This window comes from Myotis yumanensis, unplaced genomic scaffold, assembly GCF_028538775.1.
Source record: "Myotis yumanensis isolate MYYU_CA2020_CCGP unplaced genomic scaffold, mMyoYum1.0.hap1 SCAF_2, whole genome shotgun sequence".
NCBI classification, from domain to species: domain Eukaryota; kingdom Metazoa; phylum Chordata; class Mammalia; order Chiroptera; family Vespertilionidae; genus Myotis; species Myotis yumanensis.
The window spans coordinates 35,783,427-35,803,047 of record NW_027223753.1 but is presented as its reverse complement, the minus strand read 5'-3'; the positions used below and the strand labels follow the sequence as shown (position 1 = coordinate 35,803,047).

The 19,621-nt window shown below is 37.3% G+C and overlaps 1 protein-coding gene across 3 annotated transcripts in view; it reads left to right on the top strand.

Annotated features, from left to right (window-relative positions):
* Positions 1-19,621, top strand: part of EPS15 (epidermal growth factor receptor pathway substrate 15) — a 110,716-nt gene that overhangs the window by 3,162 nt on the left and 87,933 nt on the right. For all 3 annotated transcript variants that reach the window (XM_070405099.1, XM_070405100.1, XM_070405101.1), the window contains exon 2: positions 19,330-19,371. In XM_070405099.1, the coding sequence (XP_070261200.1) occupies positions 19,330-19,371 (42 nt within the window). The remainder of the gene's footprint in view (positions 1-19,329; positions 19,372-19,621) is intronic.

The following is a 19,621-nucleotide window of genomic DNA, read 5'->3' as shown; positions in this document are numbered from 1 at the left end:
TGCTAGGAATTATTCTAGGTACTGAGGATATACTAGTGAACAAAATAAATAACAATCTTGGAGCTTGGAGACAAAACTTGGAGCTTACATTCTAGAAGGGGAGTTTGAATCAGCTGATCTGAGGACCTTTCCAACTAACTTTCTTTTTTCTAGATCATATTCTATGATTTGTAGATTTAGTGGTGATTTTCCCAGGGTATTTCAGTGCTGGATAGCTTTAGTTTTTTCTAATTTCAGTTGTTTACACTAGGTGTTCACTTTTATTCTGGTCAATAAGAAGTAAAACTTGAGCCCTGGCCGGCTTGGCTCAATGGATAAGAGTGTCGGCCTGCGGACTGAAGGGTCCCAGGTTCGATTCCGGCCAAGGGCATATACCTGGGTTATGGGCTCCACCCCCAGTGGGGGTGTGCAGGAGGCAGCCGATCAATGATTCTCTCTCATCATTGATGTTTCTATCTCTCCTCTCCCTTCCTCTCTTAAATCAATAAAGAAATATATATTTAAAAAAAAAGAAGTAAAACTTGAGAAAGACTTGTGATTTTTGCTTATGGTGATAGATTATAAAAAGATATTAATAATTCTCATTAAAACATTTTACAGTTGCCCATTTCTTCCTCAAACCTGTATCCCTAATAACAATAACACTATTAGCTTTTCTTTGGGTGTTACTATATGCCAAGAATTTTACTTCACTTAATCTAACATTTTACAAATGAGGAAAGTAATTTACATCAACTAGTAAGTGGTAGATCTAAGATTTGAACCAAGGTCTCTGTAGGAGGACTCCACTATACTTTTCTGTGTGCTAGATGCTTGGCATGTCCAATGTTTCCTGTATTTTTGATTCTCTATTTCAGTATATGCCCTGTTGTCCTAATTAGGTAGAAAACTTGAGGATGGAAGCCATGTCTTGTGCCTCTGAATCTCCAGTATCTTTTGTGTGTCAACTTTCATGTGGGTGTATAGTAGTGCTCTTGATGATAAAGGTTTTATTTTACTGAAATAGGCATGACATGAGTATTTTATTTTATTTTTTAAAATATATTTTTATTGATTTCAGAGAGGAAGGGAGAGGGAGAGAGAGAAATATCCATGGTGAGAGAGAATCATTGGTTGGCTGCCTCCTGCACGCCCCACACTGGGGATTGAGCCCACAACCTGGGCATGTGCCTTGACCTCCTGGTTTACAGGTCAACGCTCAATCACTGAGCCATGCTGGCTGGGCTGATATGAGTATTTTAAATAATCTTCCAGCAGTTCAGCTTTATGCAGAGGTTTTCTTGTTTCAATTTAATAAGGATTATTTTTTTTAAATAATAATGAAGTCCTTAGAATGGGATTTAAAATAATCTTAGTATGTGGTCTAAAACAATAAATGCTATAAGAATGCTTTTCCTTCTAATTCTTTTTCTTAATTGCAAGAGTGATATAACTGCATTATAGAAAGTTTGAAAATTGGAGGGGGAAAAATCTCCTATAATTTTAGTTTCTGGTATTTTATTTTAAATTTTCATTAAAAAATTATATAGTTGTGTTAATAAATATATCACCACAGTGGTCTGGTTTAACAATTATGACAGTAAATACAGGGCAGAGTATGAAAATGACAATCTAGTAGTCTCAGGAAATTTGTTCTTTCATTGAGCAGTATCTAACTGTTCTCAAAAATGGCTTGAAATGTTTAGCATTTGGGAGGAGTTGTCATAGTTAAAATTAATTAGGAACAGTTGGGTTTGTCCAATAGCAGGTCTCCCAGGAATAATGGAAAAATATTCCTCTGTTTTTACTCTTTGCAGACAGAATGATAACAGACTAACATGTAGAGAAAAAGATTGAGCATCTCTATTTAGCAACAAATCATAGTTCTAATCTCATCTCTCACTAATAGTCTGATTTAGGGCTCAATCTAAGGTGTTGTACTTATTTTTCAAGGAATTATATACACACTTTATATACTATTTTGTTTTGTGAGTTTGGGACTTAGTAAAATTAGAACTCTGGGAAAACCAAAAGCAGGAAAATGGCTTGGGAGAAGGGGAGCTGGGGCTGGACAGAGAGAAAGATAGGTAATCTGGTTATTTGAGAAAGAAATGAAAAGTTAATCCAGGCAGAGTTCATTAGGCAAATCCACACCCTGGAATTTCATTTTAAAGTGGTTGAACTCTCAAGAAGATAAAATATTGTGCCTTTCATTAAAAATTATGTTTGTTTAAAAAATTATGTTTATTAGAAGCTTGTAATAATCTGAGGAATGTTATAATTTGAATGCTGTATTAAAGTGGAAACATTTTATTTAGACAAATGACCTAAGCTGGTTAAGCATGCATAGAAAAAAGACTGGAAGAAAAAAACCCCAAGATTTTGTAATAGCATGGTTGTAATCTTTATTTGCCTTCTTTTCAATGAGAGCACGTATTCCTTCTATAATCAGCTGATTTAGCATTTCTCTGACAACTTTTTGAAAATGTACTCTTTTAAATTGAAGTCAATAGCTATAGGTAAAGTTAAAAAAAAATCTGTGTTCTAAGATTGCATCTACATTCAGGTTTCATCTTAAATATTCCCATCTTTTGGTTTACAGAAATTGGTCAGAAGAATGATAATAATAATTATTGTAATTGGTTTGGGGAATTCATTCAAATTTATAATTTTGTGTTCTGCTTTATAATTTACAAAGCACTTTATGCTCTTTCATTTGATCTCGTAATAACCAATGAGCTAGGCTGTTGTTAACATCATTTCAAATTGGAGAATGCTGAGGCTCAGAATTTGTGATTTGTTTAAATTTTACAGTCAGTCAATAAAAGAGCCAGTATTAACCCATATTAAAGAAATTCAAACAATACCAGTGAAAGTCTCCTTCCTGTTCTGAGCCCTCAGTCCCCTTCTTAGAGGCATTCATTCTTGCCAGTTTCTTTTGTGTGTATTTCCAGCAATAGTCTGTGATGTATATGCAAATACATGTACAAATACATTTATGCTATATATGTACTTTTTATTTTTAGTAAACTGCATATTATTGTGTGGCTCATTATCATTATCATTATTTTTAAAGCTTAATTGGTTTAGATTGTTCTATACCTTTAGTCGGCAAACTACGGCTCGTGAGGCACATGCGGCTCTTTGGCCCCTTGAGTGTGGCTCTTCCACAAAATACCACGTGTGGGCGCGCAAGTACAGTGCGATTAAAACTTCGTGGCCCATGCGCAGAAGTCGGTATTTTGTGGAAAAGCCGGTATTTTGTGGAAGAGCCACACTCAAGGGGCCAAAGAGCCGCATGTGGCTCACGAGCCGAGGTTTGCCGACCACTGTTCTATACCAACACACAGATCTCCCTCATTATTTTCAAAACTTTAAGATTTTCCCTTATATGAATATGCTGTAATTTATTTAACTAGCCATCTAATGATGGACATTTATGTTGTTTCCATTCTTTGGTTATTACCGACAGTGCTGCAGTGAATATTCTTTTTCACATCTTTTACATGTGTCTGAGTATGCGCATTAGTTTTAAATGGGTATTATTTTGATCCAAAAGATGGCTATCCTATCTAATAAAGACAGAATATGCAAATTAACCATCATTCTGTGACAAAGATGGCGGTGCCCACAGCCAATAAAGAGGAAATATGCAAATTGACGTGATAAAGATAGCGGCGGCCAGGCCAGGACGCAGGCATTCCACCCCGTCCCAGCTGCTCCAGGCCTAGGGACAGCACACGTGCGCAGGGGCTGAGGCTGGGTGGGACTCCTGCTATGGGGGGGGGGGCGGGGGATGGGGGGTGGAGGGAGCTACAGGAAGGCGGCTCCGGCCGGAGTGAAGGTGGAAGGTGGCAGCCAGAGCGAAGGCCCAGGTCCTGGGTGCCGGAGGGAAGCCGGTGCCGGCAGCCAGGGGAAGGAAGGCCTATTCTTGCACGAATCTTTGTGCATCGGGCCTCTAGTATATATATATATATATATATATATATATATGTGTGTGTGTGTGTGTGTGTGTGTGTGTGTGTGTGTGTGTGTTTTGTCTTCACCTGAGGATATTTTCTCCATTCATTTTTTTTTTTAGAGAGTGGAAGGAAGAGAGAGAGAGAGAGATCAAGAGCTACATGAGAGAGACTCATTTATTGGTTGCCTTTGGCACGTGTCCAGATGGGGGTCAGGAATCAAACCCACGACCCTTTGGTCCCAGGGCTGATGCTCTAACCACTGAGCAACCCTGCCAGGGCAGGATATTTTTTTAAAATTTGAATAGATAATACTAATTTGTATTCACCAACAGTGTTTGAGTGTGCCTTTTCTCCACAGCTTTATCAAAATAGTATATTATCAAACTCTTGATCATTGTCAACCTTATAAAAATGATATTTGTTAAAAGTTGACCTCATATTGTGCTTTCCTATCACATAACTGAACTTTTTAATATTTTGTCCAAGAGTAAGAAAGAAGTGAAGTATAAGAAACATCTTTGTGATATAAATAATGCTTTCATGAATTGGAGGTGCAATCTATAATAATAAAAGCATAATATGCTAATTATACCAGATGTCCTTCCAGAAGACCTTCCGGATGAAGCCGGTGCTGTGAGGGAAGCCCAGGTCCCAGGTACCTGCTGGTGGCCAGAGGGAAGCCTGGGTCTCAGGTGTCAGAGGGAAGCCGGTGCCGGCAGCCAGGGGAAGGAAGGCCTACTCTTGCACGAATTTCGTGCATCGGGCCTCTAGTTAAATAAAGATTGAAGCTCTTATTTATTTATTTATTTATTTATTTATTTAACAATATATTTTTATTTGATTTCAGAGAGGGGGAGAGAGATAGAAATAGCAATGATGAGAATCAGTGATTGGCTGCCTCTTGCATACTCCCTACTGGGGATTTAGCCTACAACCCAGGCATATGCCCTTGACTGGAATCGACCCTGGGACCCTTCAGTCTGCAGGCCAACACTCTTATCCACTGAGCCAAACTGGCTAGGGCAAGGTTGAAGCTCTTTTAAAAACTTGTTTTTATATGGTACAAATATACAGAGAAAAGTTAGCCTCACATCCTCCCCCTTTAGATTGGGGATTTTGTAGTGGTAATTTAATGATCCTAGGAGTTTTTCATCTGAAATACTCAAGCTGTTTATTGTTGTTTTCAGTAAAATAAGAATTTGGCCAAGAACCTATGTTTTTTGGAAAAATTTCTATATCATAATACTTTGGATATTTTTACATCATGGTTTTTCCACCTTGGCACGGTTGACATTTTGGGCCAGGTAACTATTTGGTGTGGGGGCTCTCTTGTGCATTGTGGGATGTTTTTCCGCATCCTTATCCATGAGATTCTAGAAGCACTCCCCAATTGGGACAATCAGAAGTATCTTCAGACACTGCCAAATGTTTCCTGAGACAAAATTGCCTCTAGTTGAGAATCACTGGTTTAAATATTTACTTTTTAAACTTAGTGATCCATTAAGGCTTATATGAGTTACAGAAGTATAAGCTTTCTTGGACAGGGACAGAGGGAATATTTTATCTTTATATTTCTACTCCTAAACCTTCCATGAGCCATGAATGATTAATCGTGCCTAGACATTGAGCTTAAAACACTCAAATGGTGAGACAGCCAGAAATTGTGAACTTAATTTTGTGTGTGATTTTTCTGCCTTTCTTAGTGCTCTTATTTTAGTTGTGGAACAATTTTATCTAGAGGGCTAAATATTAATGCAAAGATCCTGGAAGGATAACATTCTTATGTCACTGTTAAGGGCTGATGTTAAACTCCTGATAAGCAATAGATACTTTTAGGTGATTTACATATATTATTTCACTTAATTTTCACAGCCTTTCTACAAGTAGGAGTTAATCTTCTGTATTACTTACTCAGGATTGTTGTAAATGGTAGATTTGAGATTTGAACCCAGGCACATCTGTTCTAAAGCTTATTTTCAATGCTGCTTTCGGTAGTCATTGACAATATTTTAGATAAATTTTGGAATGAAAATTCACATGATATTACATTCCTCTGTTGTTATGTAAAAGTAACAGATTATTCAGAGATTGGGCTTTGTGTGTGTGTGTGTGTGTGTGTGTGTGTGTGTGTAGAGAGAGAGAGAGAGAGAGAGAGAGAAGAGGTCAATATTGGGATAATAATAGCAATAATTAATACTTATTTGAGCAATTATGATACGTCAGACACTGCTTTTAGTAATCCTTATAATCTGATAATGGATCATCCTTATTATCCTTGTTAACTGGATCATCCTTAATATTGTTTTACAAAAAGAGAAGACTTAGGCACAGAGGTGAAGTAATTCGTTCAAGGTCAAGCTGCTGCTAAGTAGTAGAGCCAGGATTATAACCCAGGTAGTGTATACAGCTCATAAATTGAATGAGTCTTTATTTTTAAAGGCAAAATAGTTCTAATAGAACAAATTATGGTGCTAGTCCTTGGCTATAACTGAACATATGTTCTAGGCTGCAACTTCTTATTATGTGAAAATCAACTTACTGCATAGACCAGCGGTTGCCAACCGGTGGTCCACAGACCACTGGTGGTCTGTGAGGTCCTAAAGATTGGCGACCACTGGCATAGACTACATCTCTAGAAAGTGATTGTTGTACCAAGTTATAGTGAAGGGTTTTTGTAAACATGATAGAAGGTAGTTTTATATTTTGCAACCTCTAGAAATTTGTAACTCATGAAAACCTAAGCCTGTCTAGGTTAGTGTACATCAGTGGTTCTCAACCTTCCTAATGCCGTGGCCCTTTAATACAGCTCCTCATGTTGTGGTGACCCCCAATTTCATTGTTACAGATTGAACATAATTAAAGCATAGTGATTAATCACAAAACAATATGTAATTATATGTGTGTTTTCCGATGGTTTTAGGCGACCCCTGTGAAAGGGTCGTTCGACCCCCAAAGGGGTCGCAACCCACAGGTTGAGAACTGCTGGTGTACATCATACCAATACGTATTGACTTTCAAACTGATCTTCTGTCGCCCTGGCCAGTATAGCTTAGTTGGTAGGAGTGTCGTCCTGAGAAGAACCTTTGATATACTGTTTGCTGAATTTCTTTTTGTGGAGTAATAAATGGTACTACATGATTGAGTTGTCTTTCTATGATACTTTTGAGTTTTGAAATGAAACTTGGGTGATTTTTGTTTAGTTTATGTTTAGAATATTTTGAATGGCAAAGCAGACAGCAGTAATATTCTCAGATAGGAGCAATTAATGTCTAAATACTACTGTCAGTAAACTAAGTTGAGCATATTTAATTTGGCTGCAAAGGCCATTTATAATTTGTAAAGTTCACTTAGTATAGGAAATTGGCATTAAAATTCTGAGCTTGAAGATAGGATAATTTTAATTTGCTTACAGGTTTTATCCTTTGCTGGCTGGGGTGCTTTCATTCTTAGTCTGTTCTTACATTCTGTTCTGTGTTTTTTTGTTTTGTTTTGTTTTGTTTTTTCTGGCACACTTTTATTCAGGGCCTTGTAAGATTTAGGGAGTGGATTCTGGACCATCTGGCTCTTTAGAGTGGTTCAGAAACTTTATTTACTGTATTTTGAGCCAGACTTGCTTCAAATGACTTGATTTGTCTCTGTGCTTGGCAGATTTTTCTTTTATACTTTCACAATTTTTTACTAATAATTTCTTCCTTATTTTAACACAGGAATATTTACCAGTATTTTTATGTTAAGTGGACAAAATTTACTTTTTCCTATAACCTCATCAGAAGCATTCTATTTTTAAAATTAGTGTATATAATTGACATGACTTGTATACTTATACATGTTTAATATATTTAAAATGTTTAAAAATTGAATATTTTTAGGTACTAATTTATAGCTTTCATTTTGAGGCTAGGAAAGGAAAAGTATATTCTGCAAATTATAAATTTACTGAGTTAATTCCTAGTACTAGTTTAAAAATATTCCATGTGTCAAAATTAATGATAATTTTTAAAACTATATCTGCATTTAGAAATATGAGCCATGAAACAACTTTAAGAAGTACTAGAGGTACTAAATTTATAAAATGTTTAAAAATTGTTTAGGTGTTAAGAGACTTTCTTTGAGCTTCCTGCCCTATTGTTTGTTTAAAAATTTTAAACTTTTTAAACAGCGTTATTGACATATAATCTGCATGTAATACAACTTATCCATTTAAAATTTACAATTCAATGTTTTTTAGTTTATTCATAGAGGTTGCAGTCATCAGCACAGTTAATTTTAGAGCATTTTTATCACCTCAAAAAGGACCCTGTTTTCCATTTATATATATATTAGAGGCCCAGTGCACGAAAGTCGTGCACTTGGGGAGACCCTCAGCCCAGTCTGCACCCTATCGCAGTCCAGGAGCCCTCAGGAGATGTCCGACTGACGGCTTAGGCTCACTCCCCATGGAGAGCGGGCCTAAGCTGGCAGATGGACATCCTTAGTGCTGCCGGGGAGGTGGAAGAGGCTCCTGCCACTGCGCTTGCCAGCCATTGTGGCTGAGCGGCGCTTCCGCTATGGGAGTGCACTAACCACCAGGGGGCAGCTCCTGCTTTGAGCATCTGCCCCCTGGTGGTCAATGCATGTCATAGCGACCAGTCATTCCGCTATTCAGTTGATTTGCATATTAGCCTTTTATTATATAGGATTTAATTTGTTCAACTGATTTAATTTTCATATTCATTGCAAGTTTATAACAGTACAATTAATTTTTGTATATTGATCTTATACCCTGCACGTTTGCTGAACTCATTTATTCTATTAATTTTTTTAGTGGATTTCTTAGGATTTCCTAGATATAAAATCATGTCATCTGAGATAGTTTTATGTCTTTCTTTCCTATCTGGATGGATGCCTTTTGTTTCTTGTTCTTGTTTACTTTCCTTGGCTAGAACCTCCAGTTCAATGTTGAATAGTAGTGTCTAGAGTGGACACTTGTTCCTAATCTTTAGGGAAAAACATGCATATATTCAGTACTTTGAAGATGCCTAGTTTAGCCATTGATATTCAGGAAACATAGTGTTATTTGAAAGAGGTTTAATTCACATTTTGGTTATGTAGCTCAGGGGTTCTTGAACATGATTCTGTACTATCAGCATCACCTGAATACTTAGAAAGGCAAATTCTTAGACCTCACTTCAGTCCTACTCTGAATCAGAATTGGAAACTTTGGGGTGGGGGATTTACTTAGCTATTTGCTTGGTAAATGTAGTTCATATTTTTAAGAAACTAATACTACTAATGAGTAACACAAACAGGGTTTTAAGTATATGAAGCATGTAATATTCACAAAGATGAGTTATAGTAGGTATTTTCTGCTGCCTTCCTCCCTCCCTCCCTTCCTTCCTTCCTTCTTCCCCCCCCTTCCTTCTTTCTCCCCACCCCCCCTTTTTTTTAAACATGTCGAAACAACCCAGAGAAGTTGGCAATTTTCAGTGCTTTTGGGTAGTTGTTACTAGTAAAAGAGTGAGCCTTGGCATTGTACTGCATGGCTTGGAATTTAGTTCTGCCATTTATTTACTAGCTATGTGAATTTGGGCATTTATTTAATCTGTTTCAGGTTCTTCATGTGTAAAATGAGAGTTTAAAAATAAGAGTATCTACTTTAGAGTTGTCAAGATTAAATGAGATAATATAAGTAAAGTGCTGAGAATTGTGCCTGGCCCATAAGTGAGTCCTTAGTAAATATAAATATTTGCTATTACAATTATTATTGACCAAGAACACCAACATGGCCCATTTCTCCCGTCTTTCATTTATATGTGTTTCTTGCTGTGCCTGAATTTCTTTTCCTCTCCTTTGCTTCATTCATTTGACAAATATTGGGTACCCATTATCTGCAAAGCATTGCTGTCTATACTGTTACATACATAGTGAGTAAGACAAAGTCATTGGCCTCCTTCTAATAAAGGAAACCCACAGAAACAAACAGATATAAATGTCAGATAATGGGAAAAGCTAGGAAGAACAATAAAGCAGGATAAGGGAAGAGAATGCTAGATATTACTTTAGATAGGGTGGTTAGAAAGGCCCCTCTTAGGTTACATTCGATCAGAGATTTGAATGAAATAAGAGCTGATCCATATGAGTGTCTATGGATATGTTCCAGATAGAGGCAACAGCAAGTGCAGGGTCCTTAAGATAGGAGTGCACTTTGCAGTTACTTGATTGCTTCCTGTTAGACTTGTTAGTGGCCCTGGCCAGGTGGCTCTTTTGGTTGGAGTGCCTTCCTGTGCACCAAAAAAAAAAAAAAAAAAAAAAAAAAGACTTGTAAGAGACTTCCTCAGTTTTTCTCATCTTAATTTTAAATTGATTTCAGAGAGGAAGGGAGAGAGATAGAAACATCAATGATGACAGAAAATCATTGATTGGCTGCCTCCTGCACACCTCCTACTGGTGGGGGATGGAGCCCACAACCCGGGCATGTGCCCTTGGCTGGAATCGAACCCAGTACCCTTCAGTCCACAGGCCGACGCTCTACCCACTGAGCCTAACCGGCCAGGGCTCCCATCTTAATTTGTTATATAATAATTCTGACATGACTTTTCCTCTTCTGTCTCCCTCAGGTATCTCTGATACCATAGCATCTATGTTTGCTCTCTCTTATTGCATTTAACCACAATGTTTTTTTTTTTTTTTTTTTAAATATATTTTATTGATTTTTTACAGAGAGGAAGGGAGAGAGATAGAAAGTTAGAAACATCGATGAGAGAGAAACATCGACCAGCTGCCTCCTGCACATCTCCCACCGGGGATGTGCCCGCAACCCAGGTACATGCCCTTGACCGGAATCGAACCCGGGACCCTTCAGTCCGCAGGCCGACGCTCTATCCACTGAGCCAAACCGGTTTCGGCAACCACAATGTTTTTTTATTGTCTGTTTTCCCCACTAGTCTCAATTCTCAAATGTGAGAAATTGTAGTTTGTTATTTTAATACTAGAGGCCCGGTGCACAGATTTGAGCATCAGTGGGGTCCCTCAGCTTGGCCTGTGCCCCCTCGCAATCTGGGACCCCTCAGGGGATGTCGGACTGCCAGTTTCGGCCTGATCCCTGCAGGCCACGCCGAGGGACCCCACCAAATCCGTGCACTGGGCCTCTAGTATGCATATAAGATCTTTGGTTAATCTCTTCCTGCCCTCTCCTCTCCCCCTTCCCTCTGAGATTCATCAGTCTTTTCCATGTTTCCATGCCTGTGCATTGAGCATCTGCCCCTGTGGTCAGTGAGCATCAAAGCTACCAGTCATTTAGGCTTTTATATTTATAGGTTTTCAGTATCTTGACACACAGATGTACAGTAGTAGTCCCCCTTATCCACAGGGGATACATTGTACCAGTATACGTAGTAGATGCTTGAAATGACAGATTGTACTAAACCTTACATATACTATGTTTTTTCCTGTACACAAATACTTATAATAAAGTTTAATTTGTAAATTAGGCACAACAATAACTAATAATAAAATAGAGCAATTATAACATCATACGGTGATAAGAATTATGTGAATGTGGTCTCTCTCTCCCAAAATATTTTATTGTACATACAGTGTGGATATGATGGACAAAGGGATGATTCACATCCCAGGCAGGCTGGAGCAGAATGGCACAAGATTTCATTACACTACTCAGAATGGTGCACAATTTAAAACATGAATTTTTCATTTCTGGAATTTTCCATTTAATATTTTGAACAGTGTTTGACCTTTGGTAACTAAAACTGTGGGAAGATTCCAAGGATATAAGGACTAGTTTCCCTTCTAGTTCCTCAGCTCTCTTGAAAATGGAGTATTAGAAAGGTGAATTCTAAATAGCTTAATTTTGCGTGTTAATATTTCAAAAATATTTGAATGGCAAATTATCCAGAAAATCATGTGCATCATAACACTCTTTTTTTTATGCTCACTAGTACTGAATTGTTACTCGTCGTCTTACATTTTTAGAGAGCAAAACTAAAAAGATTTTGAGTGGCTTATTTGAAAGAATGAAATCTGTTCCATTGTCTCCTTTTCACTACCTAGACTTCTATATTTGTTTGCCTTTATACGTGTTATTTCTGTCTGGATTGCCACTTTCTGTCTACTTCACAGTGGTCTTCAACGTGACCTTTTCATCGGAAGTTTCAAAAAGTTGTACTCTACACCCTTCACCAGTTGTCCCTAACTATAACACCTCCTAACCTATAGTACAAGATCCAAACCTGGAAATTGATATTGGCACATTCACAGACCTTATCAAATACTTATTTGTAGTTTTGTATGTATATACTGTGCATGTGCAGTTTTATCATGTATGGATTCATTTAACTATAACAACAATTAAGATAAACTGTTTCATCAACAAAGATCTTCCATGCTACTCCTGTATAACTACTCCCTTCGTCATTTTATTAATTTATTCACTGGTTAGCCTTCGTATCATTTGATCTTGTGATTAATGGAAAAAGATCGCATTATGTTTTAGAGAATGCCTTTCTATTTTTACCTTTTTTCAACATTGTACTATAACCATTTACAATAAGCCTAATACTAAAGTTTCAGTTCATATTGTGTACTATACTAGAATCAAAGGCTCTTGAAGTCATATAATGTAGCATCTTCCCCTCCACAAAACTCTCCAAAAATGAAATTAGAAAATTTATATGAAGCAACTCAACATTCATTTATCAACCTATGAATTTCCAATAACCAGAGTCTCCTATTTTTTTTTTTACTACCTGGTACACTTTGGGGTTAGATTACCTATGTGTTAACTTTTGCTAGATTATGCTGCACTAAGAAATAACTCCAAATATCAGTGTTTACAATAACAAAGATTTATTTATTGCTCACATTATAGGTTCTCTAGTAATCTATTATGGTTCTACTCCACAATTCTTTTTCATTTCAGGATCCAGGATGAAGGAGCACCCCCTATTTATGACATACTGTTCTCTTGGCAGAGAGAAAAGAGCAAGAGCTGGTGGAAACACACAAAGCTCTTAAAACTTCTACTTGGAACTGGAACTTTCTCATATTTCATTGGCCAAAGTAAGTCACATGGCCAAGCCAACAATAGGGTATCCACAGAGAGGCACTACAAGTCACATGGCAACAGGGAGGGTTGTTAATACTCTTATAAAAGGAGAATAAATGATTAAGAATTATAATACAACCTACCAGACTGTAGGATGATATACTATGCTCTACTTTTGTAATAACTTTTTTTCTCAGTAAAGTTTGTTACACTTTACATGACTTTTCTTAATAAAATTAGCAGCCTCCCATCCCCCTTTTGCTTTGTGGCAACTGATAAGAGTTTATGATAGTTAATGATAAATAATTACTTTAAAATTCTAATAACATTAGTATTTTAAGAGGTCAGAATTTGATTTTACAACTTTAGTTTAAGTTTTCCTTGTCAAAAATTCATATGCAATTTTGCATACTGATTTAAAATTTTTGGAGTTTCATATTTTCCTCCAATTTGAAAATAGCTTTATTGTTTTACTTATAAAAGTAGGGCATGCTTATTATAAAAAAAAAAAGTTTTCAGGGAATACAGAGTAATGTAAAGAATGTAAAAATAATTATAATCCCATTATCCAGACATAGTTACTGTTAGCATTTTAGCTATACCTTTCACATTTTTTCCTCTGTGCATTCATTATGTGTGTTGTGTATTTGTGATTTTTTAAATTCTAAAATGGTTATATTTCAGTTTAAAAAGACCAATTTTATTGAGACACACAAAAAACATTCTTTGATCATTTTGCTTGATGAGTGAATTGGCAATTTAAATGGCTTTTTCCATTCTCACTTAGCTGTATCGTATAAGTATAGTAATCAGCACAAGGTGTACTTTAGATTAGAATGCTTTAATGAGCCCAGGCCTTCTCAAATGTATTTATGTAGTAACCCAATGAGTTTGTAAGGTGATGATTAATAAGGTAGTATGGAACTCAGGATTTCTTACTACTAGTATGTATGAGTTTTTTTGGGGACACTAAAAATTCAACTGGATTGTATTTAAAAAGTAACTCAGTATTGCCTGGCCAGTGTCAGTGGTTGAGCGTTGACCTATGAACCCGAAAGTCATGGTTCCATTCTGGGGCAGGGCACATGTCTGGGTTGCAGGCTTGATCCCCAGTAGGAGGCATGCAAGAGCAGCCAATCAATTATTCTCTCTCATCATTGATATTTCTTTTCCTCTTCCTTCATCTCTGAAATAAAAAAGCATATATTAAAAAACAATTAGCTCATTATTTAGGGAACACATGCCATTTACTTTCTCTAGCAGAAAATTTACACCCCTGCCTGTAATTTTTCATTGAAACTGGGCCATTTTTGAGAATGAAAAAGACACTATATTTTCAATTCTGTAAATTAACAAAAATACTTCATTTTTGGCCATCAAAATGGTTTCATTACATTGGTAGATCAGTAAAGCAGTTCTTTTCAAGGTCAGTTTTCAAAAATTAAAATTTCTGCCCTAACCGGTTTGGCTCAGTGGATGGAGCATTGGCCTGCGGACTGGGAGGTCCCGGGTTTGATTCCGGCTAGGGGCATGTACCTTGGTTGCGGGCACATCCCCAGAGGGAGGTGTGCAGGAGGCAGCTGATCGATGTTTCTCTCTCATCAATGCTTCTAACTCTCTATCCCTCTCCCATCCTCTCTGAAAAATCAATAAAATATATTTTTTTAAAAATTAAAATTTCTAAAACATTTGTTCTGTATTACAACAAAATAAAGTCTTTACATAGGTTATCAGAATATCGGAAAACATAAGCAGAATAATTATTCTTGGTAATAATCAGATTTTAAATCAGTTTCTTAGTTATATCTGTCTCTAATACTTTTCTGAACAATGTAATTATTTTCCAATATAGTTTAACTAGTTCTAATTTTTTCATAGAACTGCCTGCAGTATTTTTCAGTTACATTTTATGTATTGTGGTTGTTAACCCTTACAGTTGACTCTTCTCTGTAACCAGTAATATTTTTAATTGCTAATATGCTTTCTGTATACATTGTACCTGGTTAGTTCAGGAAAACTTTTACTAAATGGAGAATATTCTTAATTCTAATTTTTTTCTTACTGAAAACTATAAAGTTATCAGCCCTAATATTTTCACAGTAAGTGTCTTTTTGCCTCTACTAAAAGTACTCTTTTTGACAAATATTTTTAGAAGATAAATCTTTTCATGTAAGTTGTCCCTATATATGATTATTTTACATGTTCCATGAAATTTAGATGCTGTAAAATTGTAGGCTTTCTGTAATTTCATTTCATTTCAATACAGAGTATAAATTTTTCCAGCTAAAAATAGAAATACTCTTGCTGGAATTCCTACAATTTATTACAAAGTATAATTATAGAATTTCAAGATTCAGTCTTTTATACTATTTGAGCTCTCACTATTTAATTTATTCAGTTCTTTCTTTGCTTTTTTAAATTTTACTCATTTTAGAGAGAAGAAGGGAGAGAGAGAAACATCAACATGAAAGAGAAACATCAATCCATTGCCTCCTGTACACACCCCGATTAGGGATCAAACCCACCTTTTGGTGTATGGGATGATGCTCCAATCAACTGAGCCACATAAGCTAGGTGTTTTCCTTGATTTTAAGGGATGCATTTCAGTGTTTTGGCAAATGTAGTTTATAATAATTGCTATTTGCTAAAAGCTTCAAAGCTAAAGTTTTTTGTTGTTTTTTTTTGGGCATTATTCATTGAACTTTAATCTTTGATTAAAGATTTCCAACTGATTTTGAACAAATGCAACCAATTTTTGGACTTGTTTTCAAGCACATTCAATACCAATTTGCAAAGTTAGTGTTTCAAAGATTCCAGTCTTTAAAATCTGATGATACCTTGCAAGTAGAGCATACAGTATTGCCATGTTGTTGTTTTTGTATTTGATAATTTTTTTTGTCCTTAACAGTTTAACTGTGGATATATGAAAACATTTGTAAATGTTGATAATTACAGCTAACTTGTTAACAGTGATGTCACTAACGCTCCGTTTTAAATAGAAATAGCCTCAAAAGTTTTATGCAAATTGTCTATCTGCTTTCTACAGAAATAGAAATTTAGTACTTAATTTTGTTTTAAATATACAGTTTCTTCATTTTAGCTTATTGCTACTGAAAGGGTATAGTAGATAAAAAATGATTGCCAAACAACAAAATAAGCAGTTGTAGATTTATGCTCTACAATAAATTTAAAAAACCACAAAACCACCTCAAGAGTTATCAGACCTGACTCCTCCCACCTAACCTGGAATTCCCCACTGACAGCCAGCTGGTGGCCTGGTGCATCTTGCAGGTCATTGCACACCAAATAGCCAACAGGAGCACCAGTGTCAAATACTTTTCCTACTGTCTGGAAAGGCTGTAAGCAATTAGCAGTCCCTGGTTGCTTGCATCTGAAGATACTCAGTGGGTCTTCTGCATGCTATCCTTGAAAAGAAAGAGTTTAGTTATGTTACATCTGTAGAGTCAGGAAAAGAAAGATGAAATTATCGCTAGTCCTTTTTGAGATTTCACCACTTGTTCAAGTGATTAAAGCACTTACACATGATTAGTTGATATCTTTGCCAGAAGCTAGATGTATACAGTTAGAAGTGTACTGAATCCATCTTGGCTTATTTTAATGTGGTGATTAATAATAATTGTTCATTTAAGAAAATGAGAAATCTGAGACAAATGGTAAACTGGATGGGATACTGGGACAGCATATTGTAAATCAAGACCTTCCTGAGCAAACCATGGCATATGAGAAAGCAGCATGCTTTTGTGAAAGAGCGTGGAGCTGGGAGTGGGACACACCTGCATTTAAGTCCAGTCTCTGCCATTTAAAAGCTTGGACAACTAACCTCTTTGAGACTAGTTATATTAGGGTTCAACAGAGACAACAGGGAATGCACAGGTGCACACACACATACACTTACTGATTGGTTTTAAGGAATTAGCTCGAGTGGAGGCTGGCAAGTCCTAAACAGCAGGGCAGCCAGTAGGGTGGGGACCCAGAGAAGAATTAATGTTGAGAGTCTGAAGACATCTGGAGACAGAATTCCTTCTTCCTCAGGGGACCTCATTCTTTCTTCTTAAGGCTTTCAACTGATTGGATGATACCTACCCACATTATGGAGATTAATTTGCTTTACTCAGTCTACTGATTTAAATATTAATCACATCTAAAAAAATACCTGTACAGTAACATCTAGACTGGTATTTGACCAAACAACTGGGTACCATAGCCTAGCCAAATTGACACATATAATTAGCCTTCATATTAGGTTTCCTCATTTGCAAACGGATGATATGTAGCTCACAAGGATTAAGTGTGGAAGTATTTATAAAGTACTTTGCATAATATGTTCTCAAAGTAGGCACTTGGTGAATGTTGGTTTCTTAATCCAGTCTTGTACCCATTAAGACTATAGGCCATGTAAAAAAAAAAAAAAAAAAGCCCAATCTTGATGCTTAAAAATATTTTTCTCTATTTATCTTTGTATTTCTAACTAAGCTTTTCCTGCCCCCTCATCTATTTAATAAACCCTGACAAATCTATCTTATAAACTTTTCTTCAAAGCATATCCTTCTTTTTTGCTATTACTAGTGTTTGGGTCCTTCCCTGGGTCATTAAATTTATTTCCTAAGTAGCAGTGTACATTCCATTGTACTCTTCCTTTTCACATATAACTAATCACCTAGAACTAATACTAAGTAAATAACTCCTGAATTTGTCCCCTTTTTCCATCCTCCTTTTCTTGACTTTTACCATGCAGATGAAGCCCTTCATAAGTTGTCTTAAACAAAACTTTACAACCTTGTGCTTACTTTGTACCACTATTCAGAACTACTTGTGATTCTTTTCAACATAATTGAGCTTTCTGTTGCATGCATACCTCTGTGCATGCTATTACCTGTGTATAGAATCTCCCGCTCCCCCCACACGTACTTCAAATTCCTGCACCGATATCACCCTCATAAAGCCATCCTGGACTTCCTTCCTGGTTCCAGAACACTCTTACACATTCATGTATAGTTGAACGTGTGCCTTCAAACATTGATACTACTAAATTGCGTTTCAGATGAGATGATAAGTCTGTTCATCAGATAACCAAGGATCCCTTTGAACTGTGGTATGAATTGAATGGCACTTCCTGACTACAGGCATTTCAGATCTGGTGATAGTATCATCTTTTTGTACATCCATTGGTGTGTTCATTTTATTATTCTACTAGAGGCCCAGTGCACGAAATTCATGCACGAGGCAGGTGTCCTTCAGCCTGGCCTGCACCCTCTCCAATTTGGGACCCCTCCGACATCCCTCTCACAATCCGGGACCGCTGGCTCCTAACCGCTCACCTGCCTGCCTGCCTTATTGCCCCTAACCGCTTCTGTCTGCCAGCCTGATTGCTCCCTAACCGCTCCCCTGCCAGCCTGATTGATGCCTAACTGCTCCCCTGATGGCCTGATTGTTCCCAACTGCCCTCCCGTGCTGGTCCGATCGCCCCCAACTACCCTCCCCTGTCGGTCTGATTGCCCCCAACTGCCCTCCCCTGCTGGCCCAATTGCCCCCAACTGCCCTCCCCTGCTGGCCCAATTGCCCCCAACTGCCCTCCCCTGCCAGCCTGGTCACCCCCAACTACCCTTCCCTGCCGGCCTGATCGCCCACAACTGCCCTTCCCTGTCGGCCTGGTTGCCCCCAACTGCCCTCTGCTGGCCTGATGGCCCCCAACTGTCCTCTCCTGCTGACCTGGTCGCCCCTAACTGCCCTCCCCTGCAGGCCTGGTCTCCCCCAACTGCCTTCCCTGCCAGCCTGGTCGCCTCCAACTGCCCTCCCCTGCAGGCCTGGTTGCCCCCAACTGCCCTCCCCTGCCGGCCTGATCGCCCACAACTGCCCTCCCCTTTGTCTGCCCATCTTGTGATGACGTGAGGGTGTCGCGTGAGGGTGCAAGGACCACCTAGGTTTTTATTAGTATAGATTGATGTGGTGTTTGAATTGTATTTATAGGTACTTTGGGCACTTGGGTATAGGGTGATTGCTTAAGGCTTTGGGCCTTTCAACTTTTAGCATTTCACCCCTAAATTGTTATATGTTGGGTTCTGGGTAAAATTTTGCATGAGGAAATGATTTTTGATATCAAGAGTAATTTAAAAATTCTTGTTTTATTTCTTGTACCTGATTCTTAGTAATCTATATGGCTGCCTTTATTCACTCCCACTTCCCTCCCAAAAAAAACAAAACTAACTTTTTGAAATTAAGGATATTTTAATCCTGTTTATCTTTATTTTTCAAATATCTATTGAATGAATGCAAATATACTAATAGAAGTTATTGAATAGAATTTAATTTCTATTATTTTTATTTTAGCTATCAAGTGGGAATCCTGTATATGAAAAATACTATAGACAGGTAAGATTTTTGTTTGTCTTAGATTGAACATAAAATATACTTTCACCTCGATTGTATACATGCAGATTACCAGTCATCTGGATAAATTTGACATGTCTTATTTTCAACTTTTTGTGCCTTAGCCTCATGTTTTGAGCACTTAATACTTTTGACAAGCTCTCAAAAATGAAGGAAAGATAATTAAGGCCAAACACTTAATTGTTTCAAATATTTATGTATCTTAAAAATCCATATAATGCCCTGTTTTGGC